Raw genomic sequence first — 23,673 nt, 5'->3', positions numbered from 1 at the left:
CTTATTATTGTTGAATTTTCTATTTTTCTTTTATGTTGAGTTTTACTTTAATTTGGGCCTTTTTTGGCATTTGCATGTATGTTTAGAATTGTTCTATCTTCCTGATGAAATGATTTACTTAATCTTATGAAATGTCCCTCTTTCTAGTAATGTTTATTGTCTGAAAGTCTGTTTTGTGTGATTTTAATATAGGCAGTCTAGGTTTCTTACAGTCTGCATGTACTTTTCTTTAAAATTTTGCTTTCTATCTGTTTGTATAATTGAATCTAAAGAGTACTCTTACATGCACTATATATAGTTTAATCCTATTTTTTTAATCTAGTCTGAGAACTGCTGTTGTTGATGTGGTATTTAGTCCTTTTGTATTCAATTAATGATAAGACTGAATTTTTGTCTGTCACTTGCTATTTGTTATATGTCATACATATTTTTTGTTTTTTATTTCTACTTTATGCCACCTTTTGTATTAAATAGGTATTGTTTATTGTACCACTTAAATTCTTTTTTTTTTTTTTTTCCTGTGTGTGCTTTTATTTAAAAAGAACTTATTTGTTTGGTTGCCCCAAGGCTTAGTTGTGGCATCCAGGCTCAGTGGTTATGGGCATGGGCTTAGTTGCTCTGCCTCCTGTGGGGTCTTAGCTCCCCCACCAGGTTTTGAACCCAGGTCCCCTGTGTTGCAGGGCAGGTGCTTAACCATTGGCCACCAGTGAAGTCCCTCGTGTATGTGCTTTTAAAAGTTATATTCTTACTGTTTGCTCTAGGTATTAATGTATGCATTTTAATTTATGACAATTTACTTGAGAAGAATACTAAATTCTAGTCAAGTAGAGCTTTCTGGTGCAAACTTGCTCTACTTCTCCTTTTTTATTATCATCATCATAGATAGCATATTAAAAAGTGGAGACATTACTTTGCCGACAAAGGTCCATCTAGTCAAAGCTATGGTTTTTCCAGTAGTCACGTATGGATGTGAGAGTTGGACTATAAAGAAAGCTGAGCACTGAAGAATTGATGCTTTTGAACTGTGGTGTTGGAGAAGACTCTTGAGAGTCCTTTGGACTGCAGGGAGCTCCAACCAGTCCTGCCTAAAGGAAATCAGTCCTGAATATTCATTGGAAGGACTGATGCTGAAGCCAATACTTTGGCCACCTGATGCAAAGAACTGACTCATTGGAAAAGACTCCAATGCTGGGAAAGATTGAAGGCGGGAGGAGAAGGAGACGGCAGTGGATGAGATGGTTTGATGGCATCACCAACTCAATGGACATGAGTTTGAGCAAGCTTCTGGAGTTGGTGATGGACAGGGAAGCCTGGCGTACTACAGCCCTTGGGGTCGCAAGGAGTTGGACTGAGTGACTGAACTGAACTGATACCTCATATATAAACAGAACAAGACAGTGTTACAGTGTCTTAACATATATATGTAGTCTTTCTGTTTTCCTTGTTTCTCTCTCTCTCTCTCTTTTTTTTTTTTTTGGTGTTCTTTATTTGTCTAGGTGGATTGGGATTACCATATGTTATTCTTTTCTTTCAGCTTGGAGGACTGTAGTTTTCTTGTGTGTGTGTAAGGCAGATTTGCTAGTAATAGAGTCTCTAGTCCTTATCTGGAAATGTTTTTATCACCCCATCTTTTCTTAAATTTTAAGAATAATTTAATATGTTAGCTTTGACATACAACTATATAATAATGTCAGTTTTAAATGTAAAGAAACAGATCCTTATAGAACCAAAGTAACCCCCAGGCCATGAGATTGGCTTTTCCTTTTTCCTTTTTGTTTGTTTCAACAATTGTGCATACAAGTGGTTCAGCATACAAGGCAGATGTGGTGAATACGAGAGCTGTAGTTTGCAATATACCACATCTAGAACTCAGAGGAGCTGAATTAGACAGAAGTGGTAGTCGTTCTAGTTAAAGAGTCAGGAAACACCCGGACAAGTTGGTCTACAGCATCAAAAGCATCCATTTAAGTGTCTTTTTTCTTAATGATCAGAGGCCCCATATTGTCTCTGGTTTCTTCATTGTGTTTTGTGTCAGATCCAACACAGAATGGGAATTATTTTGGACATTCAGCAGCATCATCAGTACCCAGCTTTATCTGCCATGTCAAAAGCATGTACTACCTTGGGGTTGTCTTTCTGGATGAGAGGGTTTCCCCTAGATTTGTTGTGATGATCTTTAAAATCCTTTGTAAGCTAGATAACCAGTTGCAGCTGTCCCAGCAGCAATGTCACTGCAGCAGTCCATTCAGCTTGTATGCTGGACGTCATACTCATGGCACTGTCCCTTGCATCCATCATTTTTAAAGAGTACTCTGGCAGACTGCAGTTCATGGGACTGCAAGAGTTGGACACAACATAGCACTATCTTTCTCTTTCTTTTTCTGCTGGACATAGAGAATTATCGATTGACATGTTTCTTTTTAAAAAAGTTATTTTATTTTATTTTTGACTGTGCTGGGTCTTCGTTGCTTTGCGTGGGCTTCCCTAGTTGCCGTGAGCAGGGGCCTCTCTTCATCGTGGCGTGTGGGCTTCGCATTGCGGTGGCTTTTCTTGTGGACCACAGGCCTAGGTGTGCACAAGCTTCAGGAGTTGCAGTATGTGGGCTCAGTAGTTGCGGCTCGAGGGCTCTAGAGTGCTGGATCAGTAGTGTGGCACACAGGCTTAGTTGCCCCGTGGCATGTGCAATTGCCGGAAGCCAGTGTGAGGAATCCCGCCCGTGACAAGGTCATGAGGAAGGAAGCTGACATACGCAAGGCGTGCTCAGACTTCAGGGACCCCTCTGGAAATTCCTAAGCATGTACCCCAACAAAAATCTGCCGGCTTTTGTGCTCTGCTTTTCTACTCTTCTGACATTTTCTGGAAAAAGTCAATTCAGGGCTTTAGTCTTCTGCATTTGAAAGAGTGTTTCAATCCAAAAAACCCTCTGATGGCTTTCTAGCCTGCCTGCAGGACTCCTACAGCTGCGCATGTGATTGTTTGAGGCCTCCTGACCGCAGGAGGCACAGGAAGCTTAAAACATCCTAGGAATGTAGGAGCTTCCGAGGAGTCAAAATCTTTAGAATAGGACTGATTAAAGGTTTCATTTGTTGAGTCAATATTTGCTGCCAAATTTTCACATCCTTTAGTTGTAGATATAGTTAAAAAAACAAGTAGTAGACCTTGTGTTAGCAACATTAGATCTTTGAGTTAAGTACCTTCTTTGTTATATCCCACTGCACCTTTGTTCTGTAGAGATGTAACTTTAATGTTAATGCTTTAAGGAGATGTAGATTAAAGAAAAACACTTCAGGGGAAACAAGATTAACATTCATTAAGGAAGAGAGCCAAAAGTGTTAACAAGCCTCTTGGCCAGAAGATAATGTAAATCACCTGAGACCTTTTGTATACCAAATGATGTATAGAAAGAGCCTGAGCTGCGAACGCTACATAATCTTGTGTTACCCATTGATCTCTGTGTTTTAACAAAAGTATAAAAGGCCTTCTGAACAATAAAGGATGGGGCCAGCTTCTGGGGCCGGGGGCCAGCTTCTCGGGGCCAGCTTCGGGGGCCAGCTTCTTGGACCAGCTTCTCTAACTAGTCTCCCGGCCTGGTTTCTTGGGACTCTGGCTCCCCCGTGTCTCTCTCTCTCTCTCTCTTTCTTCTTCTCTCTCTTTCCCTCTCTCTGCTCTTTACTTTAACTTCAGGCTGAATCTCCACCTGGAGCGCGAAGGCTCGCCAGGTCTACTTACTTGCCCCGGCTGTTAAGACCCGCGAGAAAGGGAGCTTAAGGCGAGGCACCCTTAGATATTCAAGCGGGCGCCGGTGGCCCAATGTAGATGGTGCAAATTCCTTGTCTGGAATTTTATTGGCCTTCCGCGTAAACCAAGCTATTCAGCCCTCTTCCTCCACTTAATCTTCTTACTACACTATAGTTTCTTAATCTAATCTTTCATTAATAAATAAACAAGTCTTTCCACGCCGACGCCATCCACCCTTCGAATTCCCTGGATCCACCGGGGCTGGACCCCGGCATGCAATCTTCTTGGATCAGGGATCGGACCCATGTACCCTGGGTTTATGAGAGTTTTATGTGAGATTTAAGTCACGTAACGTAAAATTCACCATCGGCAGGTGGGTTCTTATATACTGTGCCACCAGGGAGGTCCCACAGTGTTTCTTTTAGCAGTTTGAACTTACCATTCCTCTGCCTTCTGTCCTTTATTGTGTTTTATGTGAAGTCAGTGGTTAATTATACTATGGCTCCACTGCATACGTCTTTTTCTATTACTTCTTTCAGAATTCAGCCTTTGTCTTTCAATTGTGTGACTAGGTGTTGAGCTCTTTGTGTTTATTTTATTTTGGGTTTATCTTTTTACATTTGTAGACTGATTTTTTAAAATCAAATTTGGGAAGTTTTCTGCCCTCATCTCCTCAAATACTTTTTAGCCCTTTTTTCCCTCTCCTGTTTGGTACTACCATTATATATAAATTGGTATGTTTGATATTGTCCTGTAGCTCTCCCTGATTCTCTTTATTATAATGTTCATTTTTTCCCTATGATCTTCATATTGGATAGTTTATATTGATCTTCAAGCTCATTGACTATTTGTCTTTCTCAGATCTATTGTTGAACTTCTCTAGTAAATTTAAATTTTTGTTATTAAACTTTTCAATTCCAGGATTTTCATCTGGTACTTTTAAAAAAAATTGAGATCAAGTCACATAATGTAAAATTCACCATTTAAGGTGTACAGTTCAGTGTTTTTTTAGTATATTCACATGGTTAGGCAACCATTATTATTACCTAATTCCAGAACATTTTTATCACCCCATAAAGAATGCACATTAATGAAGTCTCCTCTGTGTACAGTTGGGAAGGTCCCCTGGAGGAGGAAATGACAACCCACTCCTGTATTTTTTCCTAGAGAATCCCATGGACAGAGGAGCCTGGCGGGCTACAGTCCATCGGGTCACAAAAAGTCAGACATGACTAATACTCTTACTTTTAAAGAAACCTTAGAGACTTCCCACGTGACTCAGTGGTGAAGAATCTGCCTGCCTGTGCAGGAGATGCAGGTTCCATCCCTGCGTCAGGAAGATCCCCTGGAGGAGGAAATGGCAGCCCACTCCAGTATTCTTGCCTGGAAAATCCCATGGACAGAGGAGCCTGGTGGGCTGCAGCCCATGGGAAAGCAACGAGTAGGACATGACTGAGCGACTGAACACACAAAGAAACTTTATTCCCATTAGTGTTCACCCTTCCTACACCATTTGCCCTATCCTGTAGAAAACACTAATCTGCTTTCTGTCTTGGTGGATTTGCCTATTCTGGACATGAATGGAGCCATCCGATATATGGTCTTTTGCATCTGACTTGTTTCACATAGCTTAGTGCTTTCAAGGTTCATCTGTATTATATGTAGCATGTATCAGTACTTAAATCCATTTTATGGTTGAATAATATCTATTAAGTGGATATAAATATATCACATTTTGTGTATTCACTCTTCATCACACTTTTCTGTTTCTTTGAATATCTTGTAATTTTGTTGTTGAAAACCGAAAAGTTTGGATAATATAGCAAATCTGTGTTCTGATTTGTCTCCCCTGAGGGTTCTTGCTGTAGTTTTAGCACTGTGTTTAGTAACATGTCTGTACTAAATCTGTGGAGTCTGTTTGATGTACAGTGTGTGACTGCTACTGTTTCTGCTCAGCCTAATATCTTTATTGTATTTTTAAACCTGGCTTGGCGTTGGCTAGCCCTGTGTAAGCATAGCTTGGGTCAGCCAGTGATTGTTCTTTGCTTGTACACTGTGTTTCATTCTATTTCTCCCTTGATGGTGATGATTCTTTTTGTGTTTTAAAGGTTCTGGCATGGTTTAAGTTGCTCTGGCTTTTGTTTTCCTCTGGGATCTCTTGCATTTCCTCTGTGCATGTGCACCCTCTCATGGTTTGCCAGGGATTTGCAGATAGCTTGATCTCTCTCTGGTTTTTCCTTCATGGATAGGTGGAGAGTTTATTAAGAATAAGAACCCTTACAGCTCTGCCATTTTCTGGATCTTCCTGCTAAATGTCTGGTCCTTTGCCAACTGCAGCTTTGTGCTGCTACTGTTTCTATGTTCTTGCCATGTTTGGCACTGAGATTACTACTGTTGTTGATGACACTGGAGTGGACCTCTTTCTCTGCTTAAATCTGAATCATGCCAGCCGCATCTGCAAGTGAATCTGCTAGTTTTTAAGGTTTGTCTTCCCTTGTATGATTACCGTGGCAACCCAGATGGGATGGAAGATGGAAACAACCCCAGGCAAGAATGCCACAAACTCCCACAGTTCTTGCCTTTGGTTCTATAGTTTTTCATGAGTAGCCACTTATTCATTTGCTCTGTGTTTTTTTGTCAGTTTCCAGAGCTCTGGAATGGTTGCTTTGACAGTTTCCTCTAGCTTTGTCATTGCCTTCTCCAGGGAGAGCATTTGCTAACTTCCCACCATATTTGAATATTCTGGCACATCTGAACTCCCCTCCCCACTGCCTCCAAATTGACTCTTCATTAATCAAAACCTTTGAGATGCTGTATAAGAGTTTCTTTTTACTACATATTCAGAAACACTGAAAGGTTAATATTTTTGAACTGAAGATTTATAATAGAATTGTGGCATATTTTCCTACTACTTAAGTTCCTCTAGAACAGTTTTTATTGTTATTGAACAGTTTTTATTGTTATTGTTTCATTAAAGATTTATTTTTTATTTTTTTTATTAAATTGTTTATTAAGTTAGGTAAGTAAAATTTCCATAGGATTATGAGCTAAAACATTTTTGTATTCTTTAGTATTTTGTTTTTATTTTTTTATAAGCAGACTTTATATCAGCTAGTAATAATAGCAAATAATAATTTACTGAGTACTTACATTGCTCTAAACACTTCATATGCATGAAATCTTTTAGTCCTGAGAAATCCCTGAGTTAGTTATATACATGTTATTTCTGTTTTATAGGTAGGTAACTTAAAGTCACATACCTGATAGTGGAAGAGGTAGTTAACAGTTGAAAGGCACTTTCTGTTACGTGAGATTGTAGGTCAAATCAACTTTGTCTATTAAAATGCTCAAAAATACTTTTAGATTTTCTTAGGATTTGGTTTGGATGCTGTTTAGAGTCAATAGATACTCTTCTTTTTGGAGAAAAAGTCAATTGTAATCTGTTATTTGAATATTTGAGTACATACAATAAAGTGATAAAAATTCAAACATTTTCAGGGTTTCAGTTCACTTAAGACTCAAGGAAGTAAATTTGACAATTTGAGAGGGACCATTTCACATTTCTCTTCCTTTAACTGGCAGGGAGACTTAATGAGGTAAAGATGTTGTTGAGAGTTGGGGGAAGGATACGTGTTGAGTTCTGAGTGCTGAACCAGAGAGGAAATAGGGGGCTTCTATTTCTCTTTGGCTTTGCTATCCTGGTAATAGTGTTGGGGGTATAGAACTGTTGGTGGAAGGTTAAAGAGCAGAAGAGCTGTCATTTTAATTGTTGGTTGGTTGGTTGCTAAGCTGTGTCCGACCGACTGTTTTGCGACCCCATGGACCATAGTCCTCCAGGCTCTTCTGTCCATGGTGTCTCCCAGGCAAGAATACTGGCGAGGGTTGCCATTTCCTTCTCCAGAGGATCTTCCCCATCCAGGGATCAAACCTGGGCCTACTGCATTGCAGGCGGATTCTTAACACTGAGCCACCAGGGAAGCCTGTTAATTTAGTTCTTTAAGGGTTATGAGCCTTTAGAGCATTCAGTCCATAAAGCCACAGCACAAAATCACACTACACCACTTGCCTGACAGAGCAGTCTCTAGTTGTACACAAAGTAAGAGAATCTTTTTGGCGTGAATTTGAAAACTTAAATATTTAATTAAGATGGTGGTCACACGGATAAATCAGTTTATGTTTATTAAAAATGTTTCCTTAGGGACTTTCCCCAGTGGTCCAGTGGCTAAGACCCTGAGCAGGGCGCCTGGGTTCGATCCCTGGTCAGGGAACTAAATCCCACATGTTGCATCTAAGACCTGATACAGCCAAATAAATATTAAAAAAAATTTCCTTAATAAATTTATTTCATGTTGTGTGCATTGTATTCAAATGATTCTCAAGTATACTTTTTGGATCACTTGAGGTACTGTGTGGCATGTGGTAGTTTTTAATTTGGTAAAATTAAATGACTCCCTAATGGAGTCCTTCATTTATCACTAATTCGAAAGACTAGTGACTCTAAAGAAACTGAATGACATCCCCCACTTTAGCTGGTGGGCTTTTTCTTTTTCTGCATTTTAAAAAGATGAGCACTTCTGATAGATTTCAAATAACATGCTTTTGTAAAAAGCCACACATTATTAGAAACATAAAATTCCTGTTGAATTAAAAAAGTTTTAGAACAGTATAGGTTTACAGAAAAATTATGGAGAAAGTATAGAGTTTTCCCATATATTCACCTTTCTCCCTCAGTTTCCCTTGTTGTTAGCATCTTGCCTTGGTGTGGTACATTTTTTACTTTTGATAAACCAATATGGCTATTCCTGTTGATTTTTTTAAAGCAGTTGTAATCTAGTTTAATAGATGAACATTTTTGTAATTCTTTTAAATAGTTGCAATAACTATCATTCATTCATTACTGATATTTTAAAATAGTCATACTGACCATGAAACACAGTTATTCTAATCTTTTTAGGGTGGGATAATCAATGATGGCTCTGAATTGATTGGTCCCGTTGAAGCTTATCCAGATTCCCTCACTGATAGCTTTCCTGAGTGCAGCACAGAAGGTAAGATATTTTTATATATATATATTTCATTTCAGTGGTTTTGATTGCTGCAGACTATAAATCATATCTACATTGCCCAAATCAGATGGATATAGGAGTTTGAGAGTATTGCACTAATTCTAAGGTACTTTTTTCTTCACATTTTAACATCATTGCTATTGAGTACATGGTATTGGGTTGAGGATACATTGACAGCTTTTTTCTTTCTCAGTGATACATAAAATAATGATTTGTCCTACAATTAATGGCTTCTTAGGTTTGTTGAAATGTGGTATAGTAAGTGCTCAGAATTGGTATTGTTGAGCGCCTTTCTGAAGTTTATTTAGCTGGATCTGACTTTCAGACAGTTAATTTCAAAAGGGACTTTGAAAGTTTAGTCATGTACTAGAAAGAATAAATCTAAGGCAGTTTTAGTATTTTTGATATTCTTTATAATAGCATGAGTCTAAACCAAAGCAATTTTTGTACTTTTCATCACTTTAATTCAAGAATGCGTCATCTCTTGTTTTATTCTTCCATTAAGCCATTCTTGAATTTTTAATGAAGATTTTAAAAATTTCCTTAGTTTTCTTCCAGAAAGTATTTTAGATTTAAAAGAGAGATATATGTGGGGACAGGGCTGGAGAGAGTCTTTAAAAATAGGTAAATTAGATTTGCTTGAAGTCACTTAGGTTTGGTTTATATAAAAGAAAAATCATACACCAGAGGCTATTTCTTGATCTGTTTCACGAGTAAGAATTTATGGTAGAGGAGAATGGTTTATGACTGACATGAGAGGTGGTGATGATCTCTCTGTAGTGATGGTCTTGTTGGAATGTGTACTGATATCATACCTTGACACGCTAACATAGATCTGTTGCAGTCAATTCTCATCATGGTTTGGTAGGAGCAACAAGTTCCCATCCATTTTGTGGGTTGATGCACTTAAAATTTGTTTTTCTTTTGGTGAAGAAAATCCACACTGAGAAGTAATTAAAATTTCTTATTTTTCATGGTAGCTCCCATTGACTTAAAAGCAGAGTCCATTAACTTACATCCAGTGTTCTGTGTAATGTATGGGGGATCTTAGGCTGGGGTCTCCTTTGGGTCCTCTGTATCTTCAACTCCATCCTGAATCAGCTAAGATCATAGAAAAACAATATTGATAGTCGTTTTACTTTGCAGTCCATCAGGTGTTTTGGGGGAAAAATACATCTATTCTCCATGACTTGTTTTGATCTGAGATTCTTGCTAGGCTTTGGAAAAATCTAACCACTTCTTGGGATCCCAAGATGACTATTTTTAGAACAAGTTTCCTTGGAGGATGACTCTTTTGGGATAACCTGATCTGGCTGTTGCCTCAGAGACACCCTCCTACTTTTGAGAAACAGGGAGTCGACATTTTCTGCTTGTGAAACTGGCAGATTTGGTGATGTCCAAGAGAGGCCAAGCAGGAGACTTAGAAAAGATTTGTGGGAGAGTGTTCAGTGAGGAGTACAGTTCCTGAAAATTATGGAATCTTTTTTTTTTCTCTCTTTGATTTTTGGTTCAGGAATTGAAGGGTATGTGACCTGAGGATGACTCTGTTCTTTTATATCCTTGATAAGTCTTTATTACCTAGGTAGGTGTCAGCCATGGTGAAAGAAGGGTGTCTCAGGAGCCTATTTTAGTAGAAAGTAATCAAGGATAGGAGTGGTGCAGAGATCTTTTGTCCTTTGCTTAAGTTTAGAAGAGAAGGGGAAGAGTTGTTATTAGGATGTTTTTTCTTGGGATGGTGTTTTAAAATGTGGAAGGCTCTTCAGAATAAAAAGGTATTCATGTTAAAGGAGATATAACCTAAGGTGGGTTATAACCTTAAACTTATAGAATAGGGTGAGTTTGTAATTTATTGTCCCAACTGAGACACTTCTGAGAATGAAAGAAGATGCTATTGTACTTACTGTTCACCAAGACCAGGACTGCTCTCTGGGTGAATGGGCCACCGTCCCTGCAGTAGAGGTAGGGTGTATTTGTTTCAGAGTTTATCTTTTAACATTTCAAAACGATGAGTTTTCCTTGGAAGCAATTATCATGTTAGGAATATGCTTTTATGGGAGAAACTGGGGGCAACATTTCTGTTAAAAAACACAGAAAAAGACTTAATGGTACTTAAAAATAATACTGAAATTTTATCCTTGCAGTGCATAAGTTAGTTTTCTAACTGCATTACCACCTCTGAAACACCCTGGGCTCCATGAAGAATGAAAAACAGGGAGCTGGAAAAACCATTAATGTATATGTTTTTCACCCCCTCCCTTTAAAAACCTCTGCATGGCTCATTGATCCTGCCCAAATACCTTGTTGACAAATACAGGTTTGAGTATCAGACATCTTACAAATTTGCTGATATTTGAGAGGAAAAATGACTTTTAAATACCATGAGATTGTCTGGGATCCTGGGTAAGCACAGGATTTGCTTTCACACCAAAAGGTCTGCCAGTCCCAGAGACAACCAAGAGAGAGGGCCTCTCTCTTAGGAAGGGGGCAGGACAGCTCGCAGCCAGCCGAGCCCCACAGGTGTGCAGGGCAAGGGAAGGTTGTCGAGGGACTGTGGCGCACATGCTGGCGAAGCGGATTTAGAGCCAGAATGTGAGGAGGTGCTGCACTGCGTAACAGCTCCTCTGAGTGCAGGGCTTTAAATGGTGTTTTGAAGGTGGATTCATTTTTCATACTTGTCATTTAGTTTGCCAGTGGAATGAGCCAGCGGGGCGGGTCTTAATACGTATAGTCTGCTGTGCCAGGGCCCTTCAGTTAGAGTCAGAATGACACACGGCAGGTACATCACCTCTCAGAGAACAGATGCAGAGGCTAAGTGATCATTATTTTTATTAGTAGCATAAAATGCAATCAACAAGTCTTTACCTTGAAAGAAAGTTTTCTAAGGAAAGCATAAAGAGTTGGATTTGAGGATTCTTAAAAACTTTCAGTATTTTATATAGTATAGTGTGATAGAGGAAACCCCTTTAAGGTTTTAGAAACCCCAACAATCTAGTGATTAACTGCTAAATGTATTTTTATCTAATATGAAATTAAAAATTATAAAATTTTTCAGTAGGTTTTTAGATGAAACGTTTTATATTTTTAAAATGAAGTGCTGGTTTGTTCTTCATCTCTTTTGTTCAGTGAAATTAAACCGTATATTTTCTCAAAGATGAAAGAAGATTTAGTTGATTGTTAACATCTTACTTCCTTTTTAAAATTCCATCTTTTTGTTGAATTAAACTTAGCCATAAAGTTCCTGTGGCATTTGTGGGGACCTGGCCAAAGTGGTGGGTGGGAATTGAGCTTCTTGGCATGTTTCTCTCGTCTGTTGGCCTTTCGGAAGGATATAGGTTGCTTTACTGCATGCTGGCCTTAATATCGGAGCCTTTGATGTTTGTGTAAGCTCGTCTGGTAAACTGTGTCATTTCCTCTTCGCAGTACATTACTTGACTTCTTTTGCAGTTTTGGGAGGGACATTTCCCAGGTGTATGCAGCAAGTAAGAAAAAGTAATTAGGTGATCATAACCACAGATACAAATTGAGAGATCAGCTTCTTATATGTAGCATATCTTAAGAGTAAATATTCTTAAATGTTTCCTAAACTAGTCAAGTTTACCTTTTTTTTTCCTTTTTCTTTTTGCCTGTAAATTGTGGAGTGGGAACTCTCTTAAGTGCTCATTGTAGCAATTGTAGACACAAGAAAGGGTCTATTAAGTAAGCTGTCTTGAATTAGCTATTTTAAAGTAAATGAGATGTACATTTTGAGAATAGAATCTGTTGCTGGTCCATGTAAGGGACCTTTTCAAAATCACTTTCAGTTCAAAATTTGTGTATTTATTTGGTGTCAGGGTAATAATTCTTTTCATTATATAGAAAAGCACAAAGATGACAAAATTAAGATTTTAACTTTAAAGTAGAATTTATAGCAAATGTCCACCAGGTGGCACCACAAGAACGCTAAATCTTGTTACTGGCTAATTCTCGGTGCTCTGTACTACTTCAGAGTATGTTTATTCAGTTTGAAGTTCCTTTTTCTCCTGAGTGCTTATCTACTTAACTTTTATTCACTGTCCATTATTAGTTGAATTTTCTTTGTGGGGAAGTTTAAAATAAATAGAAAAAGAATAAGTTGTTATTATTAAGATAAGCAGAAATGAGAACATGTCCTTGTGTGTATGCGTGGATATAAAGCAGTTGACACAAAATTACAAAAACTGACCCTTAACAATTCTGTGACTATTGAGGATAACATTGTATAGTAAGAGTTTAAGAGTCTGATGGGGCAAATAAAAATTTCAGGATATGTTGTGGGAATAGATTTTAGAGTAGAAGGAACACTGGGAATGATATAGATAAATACCTTACTTTATAGTTAAAAATTGGAATTTCAGAAAAGTTAAGACAGATGCCTGAGGCAGTCAAAGCCCTCCAGATATTTAACAGCAATCCCAGACCTGTATTCTGAAATGAGATTTAATTTGGTATAGAGAGCTCAGTATGAACTACTGTGTGCTGGTCACAGATTTGATTTGCAGAGTAGATTATGGAGCAGCATAAAAAGTTCATTAAGTAAACGTGGAAGCCAACTCATGGATCTTTGTTGTTCATGATAAGGTAACAGTACCAGGGTTGTAATTGTGATTGATGTGTTTTTTCCTGTGCTTATTCTTTTTTTTAAACCAAATATGTAATAAATATTCTGATGTTCTTTTTATAAAATTTCAAGGGTGAAGCAAGACATGTATCAAAAACATTATAAAAATGTGAAATGTCAGAGGAATGGCTCTTTTTAGTAACAGTAGCTATTATTGAGTGATGAGTTGGTGATCAAATAGAGGAATCTTAACTAACATCAACTTTTAGGTTTATGTAGTCACTTAAAATCGCATTTATAATAAAGACTTATTTCTTAATGGAGATTGATATGTATGTCTTCTACCTCAGGGTGACCTTTGTTCTGCTAGCTAGATACCTTGCTTTGTGTGTGAAGCTTGAGTCATCGCTACTAGGAAAAGTAGAAATTCCCTTTCATTGACTATGGCAATATTTGAACCTCAGGGCTCAGTGAAAGCTATCAGCTAATAATAATGAGGCCATGTATTTTAGGCATAGTCAGCCATGAGAGACCACCTGTTGTTCTAAAGGAAACTGATCTCTTTTTGCAGAAGGTCTTCAAATACAGATTTCTGATAGCTTATAGTATAAAGATTTATTCTATGGCAACTCAACCTTTTCCCCTGGCGCCTGTCTTTCAGAGATGGTGTCCTAGACAGATTACACTACACTGCCCTACTCTGAGCAGTTCAAAGCACAGAAGGTGAGGGTAGGTAGGTGAACTGGGACGCTGTACAAACCCCTCATGTCTGTAGCTGCTTTTTAACCAGTCACCTGGGGTCCTCTAATAGCCCTGAGACTTGAATCTCTGTGATATGAACCTGGAGGCTGAACACTTTCATAGAACCTTTGACTCCCCCCCACCCCCATCCTTTCCAAAAAAGGCTTAGGTTTTTGACTTGATGGTGTTGGTAAAGGATGCACCTTTTACTCTTCTGATGGCCCAGAGGGCCCCTTTAAACATGGATGGACTTCAGGTTGGTTTAACTTTTGACAAATAGCCTCTGTATTGTCAGTTGTTGCCCTGCATTATCCACAATGTTCTTCTTACTCACTTTAACTGAGAACCTCTTTCTTGCTTGCAGCTCTTTTTATCTTACTTGTTAACTTTCCGGGTTTCAGGGAGCTAGTGTCCATTATGTGTAGCTTTATAAAAAACAGACTGAATGACAAGACCATGGTTTCAAGGAGTTGGGCAAGCACTGTATTAAGTAGATATATTAAAGATATAAGATGAATAAAATAGGTACTGAGTATTTGCGTTCCTCTCTCTGTATCTTTGTACTCACTGTTGAGGTAGTGATGGGGAATGTTCTTCTTGAGCTGGTTGGGGAGTTCTTCAATGAAAAGGAGAGTTAGCAATTGCTTCAGTATGGAAGAGAAACACATCAGATAATACTAGGTTAGTTGCAGTGTATAGTTGAGGAACTATGCTAGTGCCTAGGTTTTTCAGAAACATTAGGGTGCATCCTAGGAGGAGATGAAAGGAAGAAAATAAGGAAGGAAGAAGTGTCAGGGTTAGTCTGCTTAATACAGATCTGTTTTTATAATCATCTCTGTCTTCTCTCAAGTTAGAAATTTCTTGGCACTGGCTGCTGGATGACTCACATAGGTCTATGGTTTATAAATCATGTCTGTATAACATACCTTGATTTGCAAACAAGCCCCCAGTTTCAGCTCTTGCTGCGTCTTCTTCGATACCCTTCACATTCATAGCCTTAAGGGCTTGTCACACGTACAGCAAATATGATGGGTCACCTGTACTTCCAGCACCCAGAGAGAAGTACTGTTAACGTTCCGTGTACTTTTCTAACCTTTCTTCCTGTTTGTGTTTTTAATTTTTGTTTGTTTTTTATGTATTTTTAATTGGAGGGTAATTGCTTTATAGTGTTGTGTTGGTTTCTGCTGTAAAACAGTGTGAGTCAGCTCTAAGTATACGTACATCCCCTCCCTCTGGAGCCTCCCTCCCACCCCTCTAGGTCATCGTAAGGCCCCGAGCTGAGCTCCCTCTGCCATCGCCTGCCTCCCACGAGGCTTTCTAGTTCACACATTGTAGTGTATGTGTAGGTCAATGCTATTCTCAGTCTATCCCCTCTTCTCTTTACCCCACTGTGTCTACAAGTCCAGTCTCTACATCTGTATCTCTGTTCCTGCCCTGCAAATAGGTTCATCAGTACTATTCTTCTAGATTCCATATATATGCATTAATATATGATATTTGTTTTTCTCCTTCTCACTTACTTCACAATGTATGACATGCTCTAGGTTCATACACCTCACTACAACTGACTCAAACTTGTTCCTTTTTATGGGTGATTAATATTCCATTGTATATATGTGCCACAACTTCTTGATAGACTCATCTGTCAATGAACAGCTAGGTTTCTTCCATGTCCTAGCTATTGTAAATAGTGCTGCTATGACCATTGGTGTGTGTGTGTGTGTTTAAACTAGAATTATACTATATATACTGCTTTGGAGTTTGTTGTTTTTGATTAATAAAGCATGAATACATTAGCATTAAATATTCTCCTATAACAATTTTTGTGCTTCATCCAGCCCGGCATTTCACGTGATATACTCTGCATATAAGTTAAAAAAGCAGGCTGACAATATACAACCTTGACGTACTCCTTTCCTTATTTGGAACCAGTCTGTGAAATGTCCATGCAAAATGCCAGGCTGGATGAAGCACAAGCTGGAATCAAGATTGCCGGGAGAAATATCAATAAGTTCAGATATGCAGATGATACCACCCTTAGGGCAGAAAGCAAAGAAGAACTAAAGTGATGAAAATGAAAGAGGAGAGTGAAAAAGTTGGCTCAAAACTCAACATTCAGAAGACTAAGATCATGGCATCCGGTTCCATCACTACAGGGCGAATAGATGGGGAGACAATGGAAACAGTGACAGACTTTATTTTTTGGGCTCCAAAATCACTGCAGGTGGTGACTGCAGCCATGAAATTAAAAGATTCTTTATTCCTTGGAAGAATAGCTATGACCAACCTAGACAGCATATTAAAAAGCAGAGACTTTACTTTGCCAACAAAGGTCCATCTAGGCAAAGCTGTGGTTTTTCCAGTAGTCATGTATGGATGTGAGAGTTGGACTGTAAAGAAAGCTGAGCGTCGAACAATTGATGCTTTTGAACTGTGGTGTTGAAGACTCTTGAGAGTCCCTTGGACTGCAAGGAGATCCAACTAGTCCATCCTAAAGGAGATCAATCCTGAATATTCATTGGAAGGACTGATGCTGAAGCTGAAACTCCAATACTTTGGCCACCTGATGTGAAAAACTGACTCATTTAAAAAGACTGATGTTGGGAAAGATTGAAGGTGGCAGGAGAAGGGGACGACAGAATATGAGATGGTTGGATGGCATCACCAACTCAATGGACATGAGTTTGAGCAAGCTGAGGGAGTTGCTAATGGACAGGGAGGCCTGCATGCTGCAGTCCTTGGGGTCACAAAAGGTCGGACATGACTGAGCGACTGAACTGATAAAAGTTTTTAATAACTCTATAATATTTTATCTTCAGTTCAGTTCAGTTGCTTAGTCTTGTCTGACACTCTGTGACTCCATGAATTGCAGCACGCCAGGCCTCCCTGTCCATCACCAACTCCTGGAGTTTACCCAAATTCATGTCTATCGAGTTGGTGATGCCATCCAGCCATCTGATCCTCTGTCGTCCCCTTCTCTTCCTGCTCCCAATCCCTCCCAGCATCAGGGTCTTTTCCAATGAGTCAACTCTTCGCATGAGGTGGCCAGGTATTGGAGTTTCAGCTTCAACATCAGTCCTTTCAATGAACACCCAGGACTGATCTTCTTTAGAATGTACTGGTTGGATCTCCTTGCAGTCCAAGGGACTCTCAAGAGTCTTCTCCAACACCACAGTTCAAAAGCATCAATTCTTCAGCATTCAGCTTTCTTTACAGTCCAACTCTCACATCCATCCATGACCACTGGAAAAACCATAGCCTTGACTAGACGGACCTTTGTTGACAAAGTAATGTCTCTGCTTTTGAATATGCTATCTAGGTTGGTAATAACTTTCCTTCCAAGGAGTAAGCATCTTTTAATTTCATGGCTGCAGTCACCATCTGCAGTGATTTTGGAGCCCCCCAAAATAAAAGTCTGACATTGTTTCCCCTGTTTCCCCATCTATTTCCCATGACCAGATGCCATGATCTTAGTTTTCTGAATGTTGAGCTTTAAGCCAACTTGTTCACTCTCCTCTTTCACTTTCATCAAGAGGCTTTTTAGTTCTTTTTCACTTTCTGCCATAAGGGTGGTGTCATCTGCATATCTGAGGTTATTGATATTTCTCCCAGCAATCTTGATTCCAGCTTGTGCTTCTTCCAGTCCAGCATTTCTCATGATGTACTCTGCATATAAGTTAAATAAGCAGGGTGACAATATACAGCCTTGACGTATTCCTTTTCCTATTTGGAACCAGTCTGTTGTTCCATGTCCAGTTCTGACTGTTGCTTCCTGACCTGCATGTAGGTTTCTCAAGAGCCAGGTCAGGTGGTCTGGTATTCCCATCTCTTTCAGAATTTTCCACAGTTTATTGTGATCCTCACAGTCAGGCTTTGGCTTTGGCGTAGTCAATAAAGCAGAACTAGATGTTTTTTTGGAACTCTCTTGCTTTTTCGATGATCCAGCGGATGTTGGGAATTTGATCTCTGGTTCCTTTGCCTTTTCTAAAACCAGCTTGAACATCTGGAAGTTCATGGTTCACTTATTGCTGAAGCCTGGCTTGGAGAATTTTGAGCATTACTTTGCTAGTGTGTGAGATGAGTGCAATTGTGCGGTAGTTTTAGCATTCTTTGGCATTGCCTTTCTTTGGGACTGGAATGAAAACTGACCTTTTCCAGTCCTGTGGCCACTGCTGAGTTTTCCAAATTTGCTGGCATATTGAGTGCAGCACTTTCACAGCATCATCTTTAAGGATTTGAAATAGTTCCACTGGAATTCCATCACCTCTACTAGCTTTGTTCGTAGTGATGCTTTCTAAGGCCCACTTGACTTTCACATTCCAGGATGTCTGACTCTAGGTGAGTAATCACACCATTGTGATTATCTTGGTCATGAAGATCTTTTTTGTACAGTTCTTCTGTGTATTCTTGCCACCTCTTCTTAATATCGTCTGATTCTGTTAGGTCCATACCATTTCTGTCCTTTATCGAGCCCATCTCTGCATGAAATGTTCCCTTTGCATCTCTAATTTTCTTGAAGAGATCTCTAGTCTTTCCCATTCTGTTGTTTTCCTCTATTTCTTTGCATTGATCGCTGAGGAAGGCTTTCTTATCTCTTCTTGCTATTCTTTGGAACTCTGCATTCAGATGCTTATATCTTTCTTTTTCTCCTTTGCTTTTCTCCTCTCTTCTTTTCACAGCTATTTGTAAGGCCTCCTCATGGGATATGCCATATTCTCCAATTGTTAGAAATTTGTTATTTCAGTTGCACTAGTTTTTGTGATGAATATTCTTATGTGTATGTCTTTTTTTCCTACATCTCTGATTGTTTCTGGTATATATTACTAAATTTCTGGACTAAAGATATAGGCATTTTTGCATCTGACATTTATTTTATTTTTTAATTTTTATTTTTACTTTATTTTACTTTACAATACTGTATTGGTTTTGCCATACATTGACATGAATCCACCATGGGTGTACATGCATTCCCAAACATGAACCCCCCTCCCACCTCCCTCCCCATAACATCTCTCTGGGTCATCACCGTGCACCAGCCCCAAGCATGCTGTATCCTGCGACGGACATAGACTGGTGATTCGATTCTTACATGATAGTATACGTTTTACAATGCCATTCTCCCAAATCATCCTACCCTCTCCCTCTCCCTCTGACATATATTTTAAAATTGTCCTCCATAAACCAGAAGAAGTAATTTTGTTTCCTTTTGCTTCTCTTGCTTAGGCTAAAAAAATTTCTTTTCCTAACCTGCTAGTTCTTATTTGTTTGCTTATTTTGAAACATTTCTCATTTAGAATTAGGTAGAATTTGAAAAGGGAACCATTTGTATAGAACCTTTATTTTACTATTTGACTTTTCCCTAGGTGTTTTATGATCTTACTTTTCGGATCTAGTTTCATATAATCATGGTTTCTTTGCTAGTAAAATAAGGTTGGAAGAGTAAGAGGAAATATGACTGTGTGACTAAATTTTCATGGTCAAAAGCCAAGAAACTGAGTATACATAACTTTACCCTCTTGCCCTTTGGTATTATTGTTCTTGTTAGAAAGGAAAATCAAGCAAAGCATGAAGCAGTATGATGTGATAGATGATGTAGAGGTTATGGTGACAAGACATCAGAGAGCAGACAAAGATCTGTAACAACATTTCCTTTCATTTGTGATTAGCTGTATAAACCACAGCATTATTTTCTTTGTCTGTTTATTAATTTCGGAGGACCAGGTTACACAATGATAACCATTTAAGGAAGTAAATTTGTATTGAATATAGAAAATATTTAAAATTATTTTAAAAAATCTTGGAAAGTTTATATATTTCTCAAAGCAGTGCATAAATTTGTAGACGGCTATAAAGAGATTTTGATTTTAAGTGTTGTCTATAGAGTTGAACTGTGGTGAATTGAAGATATTTCCAATAGATCCAATGAATTTCATCTGATATCGTGGCATTAATGAAGTCTCTTGCTTTCATGGAACAAAATTAGTATTTCATGGGCATTCCAAAGATTTGTGGGGAAAAAAAGTGCCAAACCCTGGAAACAGGATATATTGACAAGAGTGCCAAAACAGTGTCTAAAGTTGACTTGAAATTAGAACTTAGCTGCCAATAAATGTTTTTATCCCAACTTACTTTATTCGGTATGAAGTAAGCAGTTTGATGAGATGGTTGGATGGCGCCACTGACTCAATGGACAAGAGTTTGAGTAAACTCCGGGAGTTGGTGATGGACAGGGAGGCCTGGCGTGCTGCAGACCATGGGGTTGCAAAGAGTCGGACATGACTGAGCGACTGAACTGAACTGAAGCAATTTGAGTCTATAGTAGGGGTTGACAAACTGTGGCCCATGGGCCAAGTCTGGCCTTCCACCTGTTTTTATATGTCCTGCCCTATAAGCTAAGAATGGTTTTTACATTTTTAAATGGTTGACAAAATTCCAAAGAATCTTATTTTGTGGCACGTGAACATTATGCGGCATTCAGAGTTCAGCCTCCACGCAGGAAGCTCTGTTGGAACACAGGCATACTTGGACGTGTGGGCGTTGTTTGTGGCTGCTTTCGAGCTACAGCAGCAGTGTTGCCTAAAATAATTCACCCTGTGGCCCTCAGAAAAGAAGTTTGCGGACCCTTGATCTGCAACTGTACACTCAGATCCACCTTTGATTTTGACTTAGTGTGTGATGCTGGGGAGATCATTTTCTTCTTTATGTATTACGTTGGCCAGAAAGTTTGTTCGAGTTATGGGAAAACCGGAATGAACTTTTTGGCCAACCCAGTATTTTCCTTCCTGAGAAGTGTGGCAGTCAGTATGTATTCAGTGGTGATGCAGATCACATAGTTGTTCCCAAACCTAAGTTTTGCCTAACCCTGTTGTGAATCTTATTTAATGATACAAGTCAGTGGCTTTTAAAGTATAGTTTTCAGATCTCTGGGTTTTCATTCCTGAGATCTTTTCAGGGACTCTCCAAATAAGAAACTTTTTTTTATGATAATATAGGAAGTTATTTTCTGTTTCTATTGTGCTGACGTTTGTACTGATGATCCAAAAGCAGTGGTCAGTAAAACTGCTGTACTTGAGCATGAATCAAGACAGTGATATGAGACTGTAACAGTATTTGTTGCACATACTTACAGTAATACCAATGCTTATTTCACCTAGGAGATCCTTGATAAAGCAGTAAAAACAGTTAATTTTACTGAATCTCAACCCTTGGATATATGTCTTTTATATACTATTATGTGGGATGAAATGAAAATGAAAAAACACTTTACATGCTGAACTGCCCTGGTTGTCTTGGGAAAAAAAAAAAAAAAAGAGCGCCTTTGCAGTTATTTGAACCATAAACTAGCTACTCTTTTCCTGGGACCCCATTTTTGCTTGAGAGAGTGATTGACAGACAACTCATTTTCAGACTTGAATATTTAGCAATTTTTTTTTTTAATGCTAAAAGGAAGCTTGCACTTCAAAGAAAACAGTTAACAGTATTTATTGCCAAATAGTGATGATGTTCTAGTTCTCAACACCAAAATAGAATTTTGGAGAACCTGTATCAGCCACTTTGAGCCTAACAGTTTCACAATACATAAACAATTTTTGGACAAGGTCGGTGGTGATAAGTAGCAAATGTGATTTTCTTGGAGATATTGTAACGATGAAATTTATCACCATTTGGAGGCTCCGTGTAACTCAGGAAACTAATATTTTCAAAATGACCAGAGTGTGATGTTATAGACTCAGTGTGTGAGACAGACCCATGGATTTGAATGTAACAGAAACAGAAATGACATTGATAGAAATTTATATTCCACATGTAAACTAACCTTTAAGAAGCTACTACTTGTTTTGTTATAGTATCAAAAAAATGATAGCTATAGTTATTTGAAAAGGCTGTTAAAATACCCCATTTTCAGTTACTTAGCAGTGTGACATTTTCTTCAACTCTTTTAACCAGAATGACGTCTAACAGATTGAGTACAGAGTTAGACCTGAGAATATGGCCATCTTCTGTTAACAAGATTTGCAAATATGTAACAATGGTACTTCTTAATCATTTTTATAAAAATTATTTAACATATAATGGACTTTTGAGTGTTTAAAAATTCAGTCTTTTTAAAATACCAAGATTAGTAAATATTTACAGATGTAATCCATATAAACAAAAGCTCTTTGAGGTCCTTAATCATTTTTAAGAATGTAAAAGTAGAGCAGGTTTAGTAACGGTTATTGTAGTTCAAGCTCATGTATCATGAAGTCAGTTATATGAAATGGAAGAAGTAATTTTCATTGAGTAAATGTTCAGTAGCATCCACTATTCATTTTCTGTCAGAAAACTAAGATGCAAATACTGACCAAAGCTTTTGCCAAAAGCTTATGGAAGCAGCTGAAACAGGAATTTCAAAAAATTCAGTTAAAAGAGTGCTGTATGGCATACATTTTCCAGATATGGATGGTTACTTAAAAGCACATCTCTGAGGATACGTTATATTATATACAGTAAAATTATTATTATGTAATTGCTATAAAAGTTATAATTTAATCTTAGCCTGTTATATGCATTAGCTCTTTTTCTCATTTAAAGCCCCACATAATAAGTTTTATTATTAAGTAACGTGTGGTTGGTCGCACGATAAGTTTTAAGAGCTGGGATTCAATTTTATCATAATTCTGTTGTTCACAGAAGCTGTGTATAGCATCAACCTTCTGTAAATACAAGATCCTGTGGTAAAGGCTTCTTGTAACAACAGGGCTAGATAAAGACTTGTCTTCAGTTTTAGTTTGATGGTTAAGGCAGGAGATTGTCTTCCAGAACTGTGGGGAGACAGTACAAGAATGAATGAGCTAAGCTGAGACAAACTGCTAGACACTGACTTCCACCCGTGAGTTGCAGTCTTCCTGGTTGGCATGGGTAGTGTGAAAAAATGTTTAGTCAGTATGATTTGCACTCTTTTGGCTGATTCTCAATTTAATATCTGCTCACTGTTGTGATCGTATTTCTAGGTTTCTCCAGTGACAGTGATCTGGTATCCCTCACTGTTGATGTGGATTCTCTTGCTGAGCTGGATGATGGAATGGCTTCCAATCAAAGTTCTCCCATCAGGACTTTTGGTCCCAATCTTTCTTCGGAGTCTTCAGCACTAGGGGCTGTTTTTTCTGACAGTGAACAGAACAAAACAGAGGAAGAACGGGAAAGTCGTAGCCTTTTTCCTGGCAGTTTAAAATCCAAGCTTGGCAAGAGAGATTATTTGGAGAAAGCAGGAGAATTAATAAAGCTGGCTTTAAAAAAGGAAGAAGAAGATGACTATGAAGCTGCCTCTGACTTTTATAGGAAGGGAGTTGATTTACTCCTGGAAGGTGTTCAAGGTACAGTTTTATCTGTGTTATTATATTTTGGCATGTTCTTTTGTTGATACTTGGGGGAAAATACACGCACACACACACACATATACATATATAGCAATTTCTTATGTATAATCTTGTGTAAAAACAAGACTGAAAAGAAGAAATTACTGGAGATTAAATTACCTAAATATGGTAATTTAGCTTTTAATTACGTGTG

At 38.4% G+C, this 23,673-nt stretch overlaps 1 protein-coding gene and 1 pseudogene across 11 annotated transcripts in view; one reads left to right on the top strand and one right to left on the bottom strand.

Moving 5' to 3' along the window:
* RPS6KC1 (ribosomal protein S6 kinase C1) overlaps positions 1 to 23,673 on the top strand; it is a 213,043-nt gene that overhangs the window by 56,522 nt on the left and 132,848 nt on the right. For 8 of the 11 annotated variants that reach the window (XM_042229215.1, XM_004013886.5, XM_042229219.1 and 5 more), the window contains 2 exons: positions 8,693 to 8,786; positions 23,115 to 23,477. In XM_042229215.1, coding sequence (XP_042085149.1) covers positions 8,693 to 8,786; positions 23,115 to 23,477 — 457 coding nt within the window. The remainder of the gene's footprint in view (positions 1 to 8,692; positions 8,787 to 23,114; positions 23,478 to 23,673) is intronic. The other 3 variants (XM_042229216.1, XM_027956290.2, XM_042229218.2) reach the window with 2 other exon arrangements.
* On the bottom strand, positions 1,965 to 2,274 carry LOC114108796 (CDGSH iron-sulfur domain-containing protein 1-like; annotated as a pseudogene).

This window comes from Ovis aries, chromosome 12 (genome assembly GCF_016772045.2).
Source record: "Ovis aries strain OAR_USU_Benz2616 breed Rambouillet chromosome 12, ARS-UI_Ramb_v3.0, whole genome shotgun sequence".
Lineage (NCBI taxonomy): Eukaryota > Metazoa > Chordata > Mammalia > Artiodactyla > Bovidae > Ovis > Ovis aries.
The sequence above is the reverse complement of the archived record's forward strand: the minus strand, read 5'-3'. Positions and strand labels throughout refer to the sequence as shown.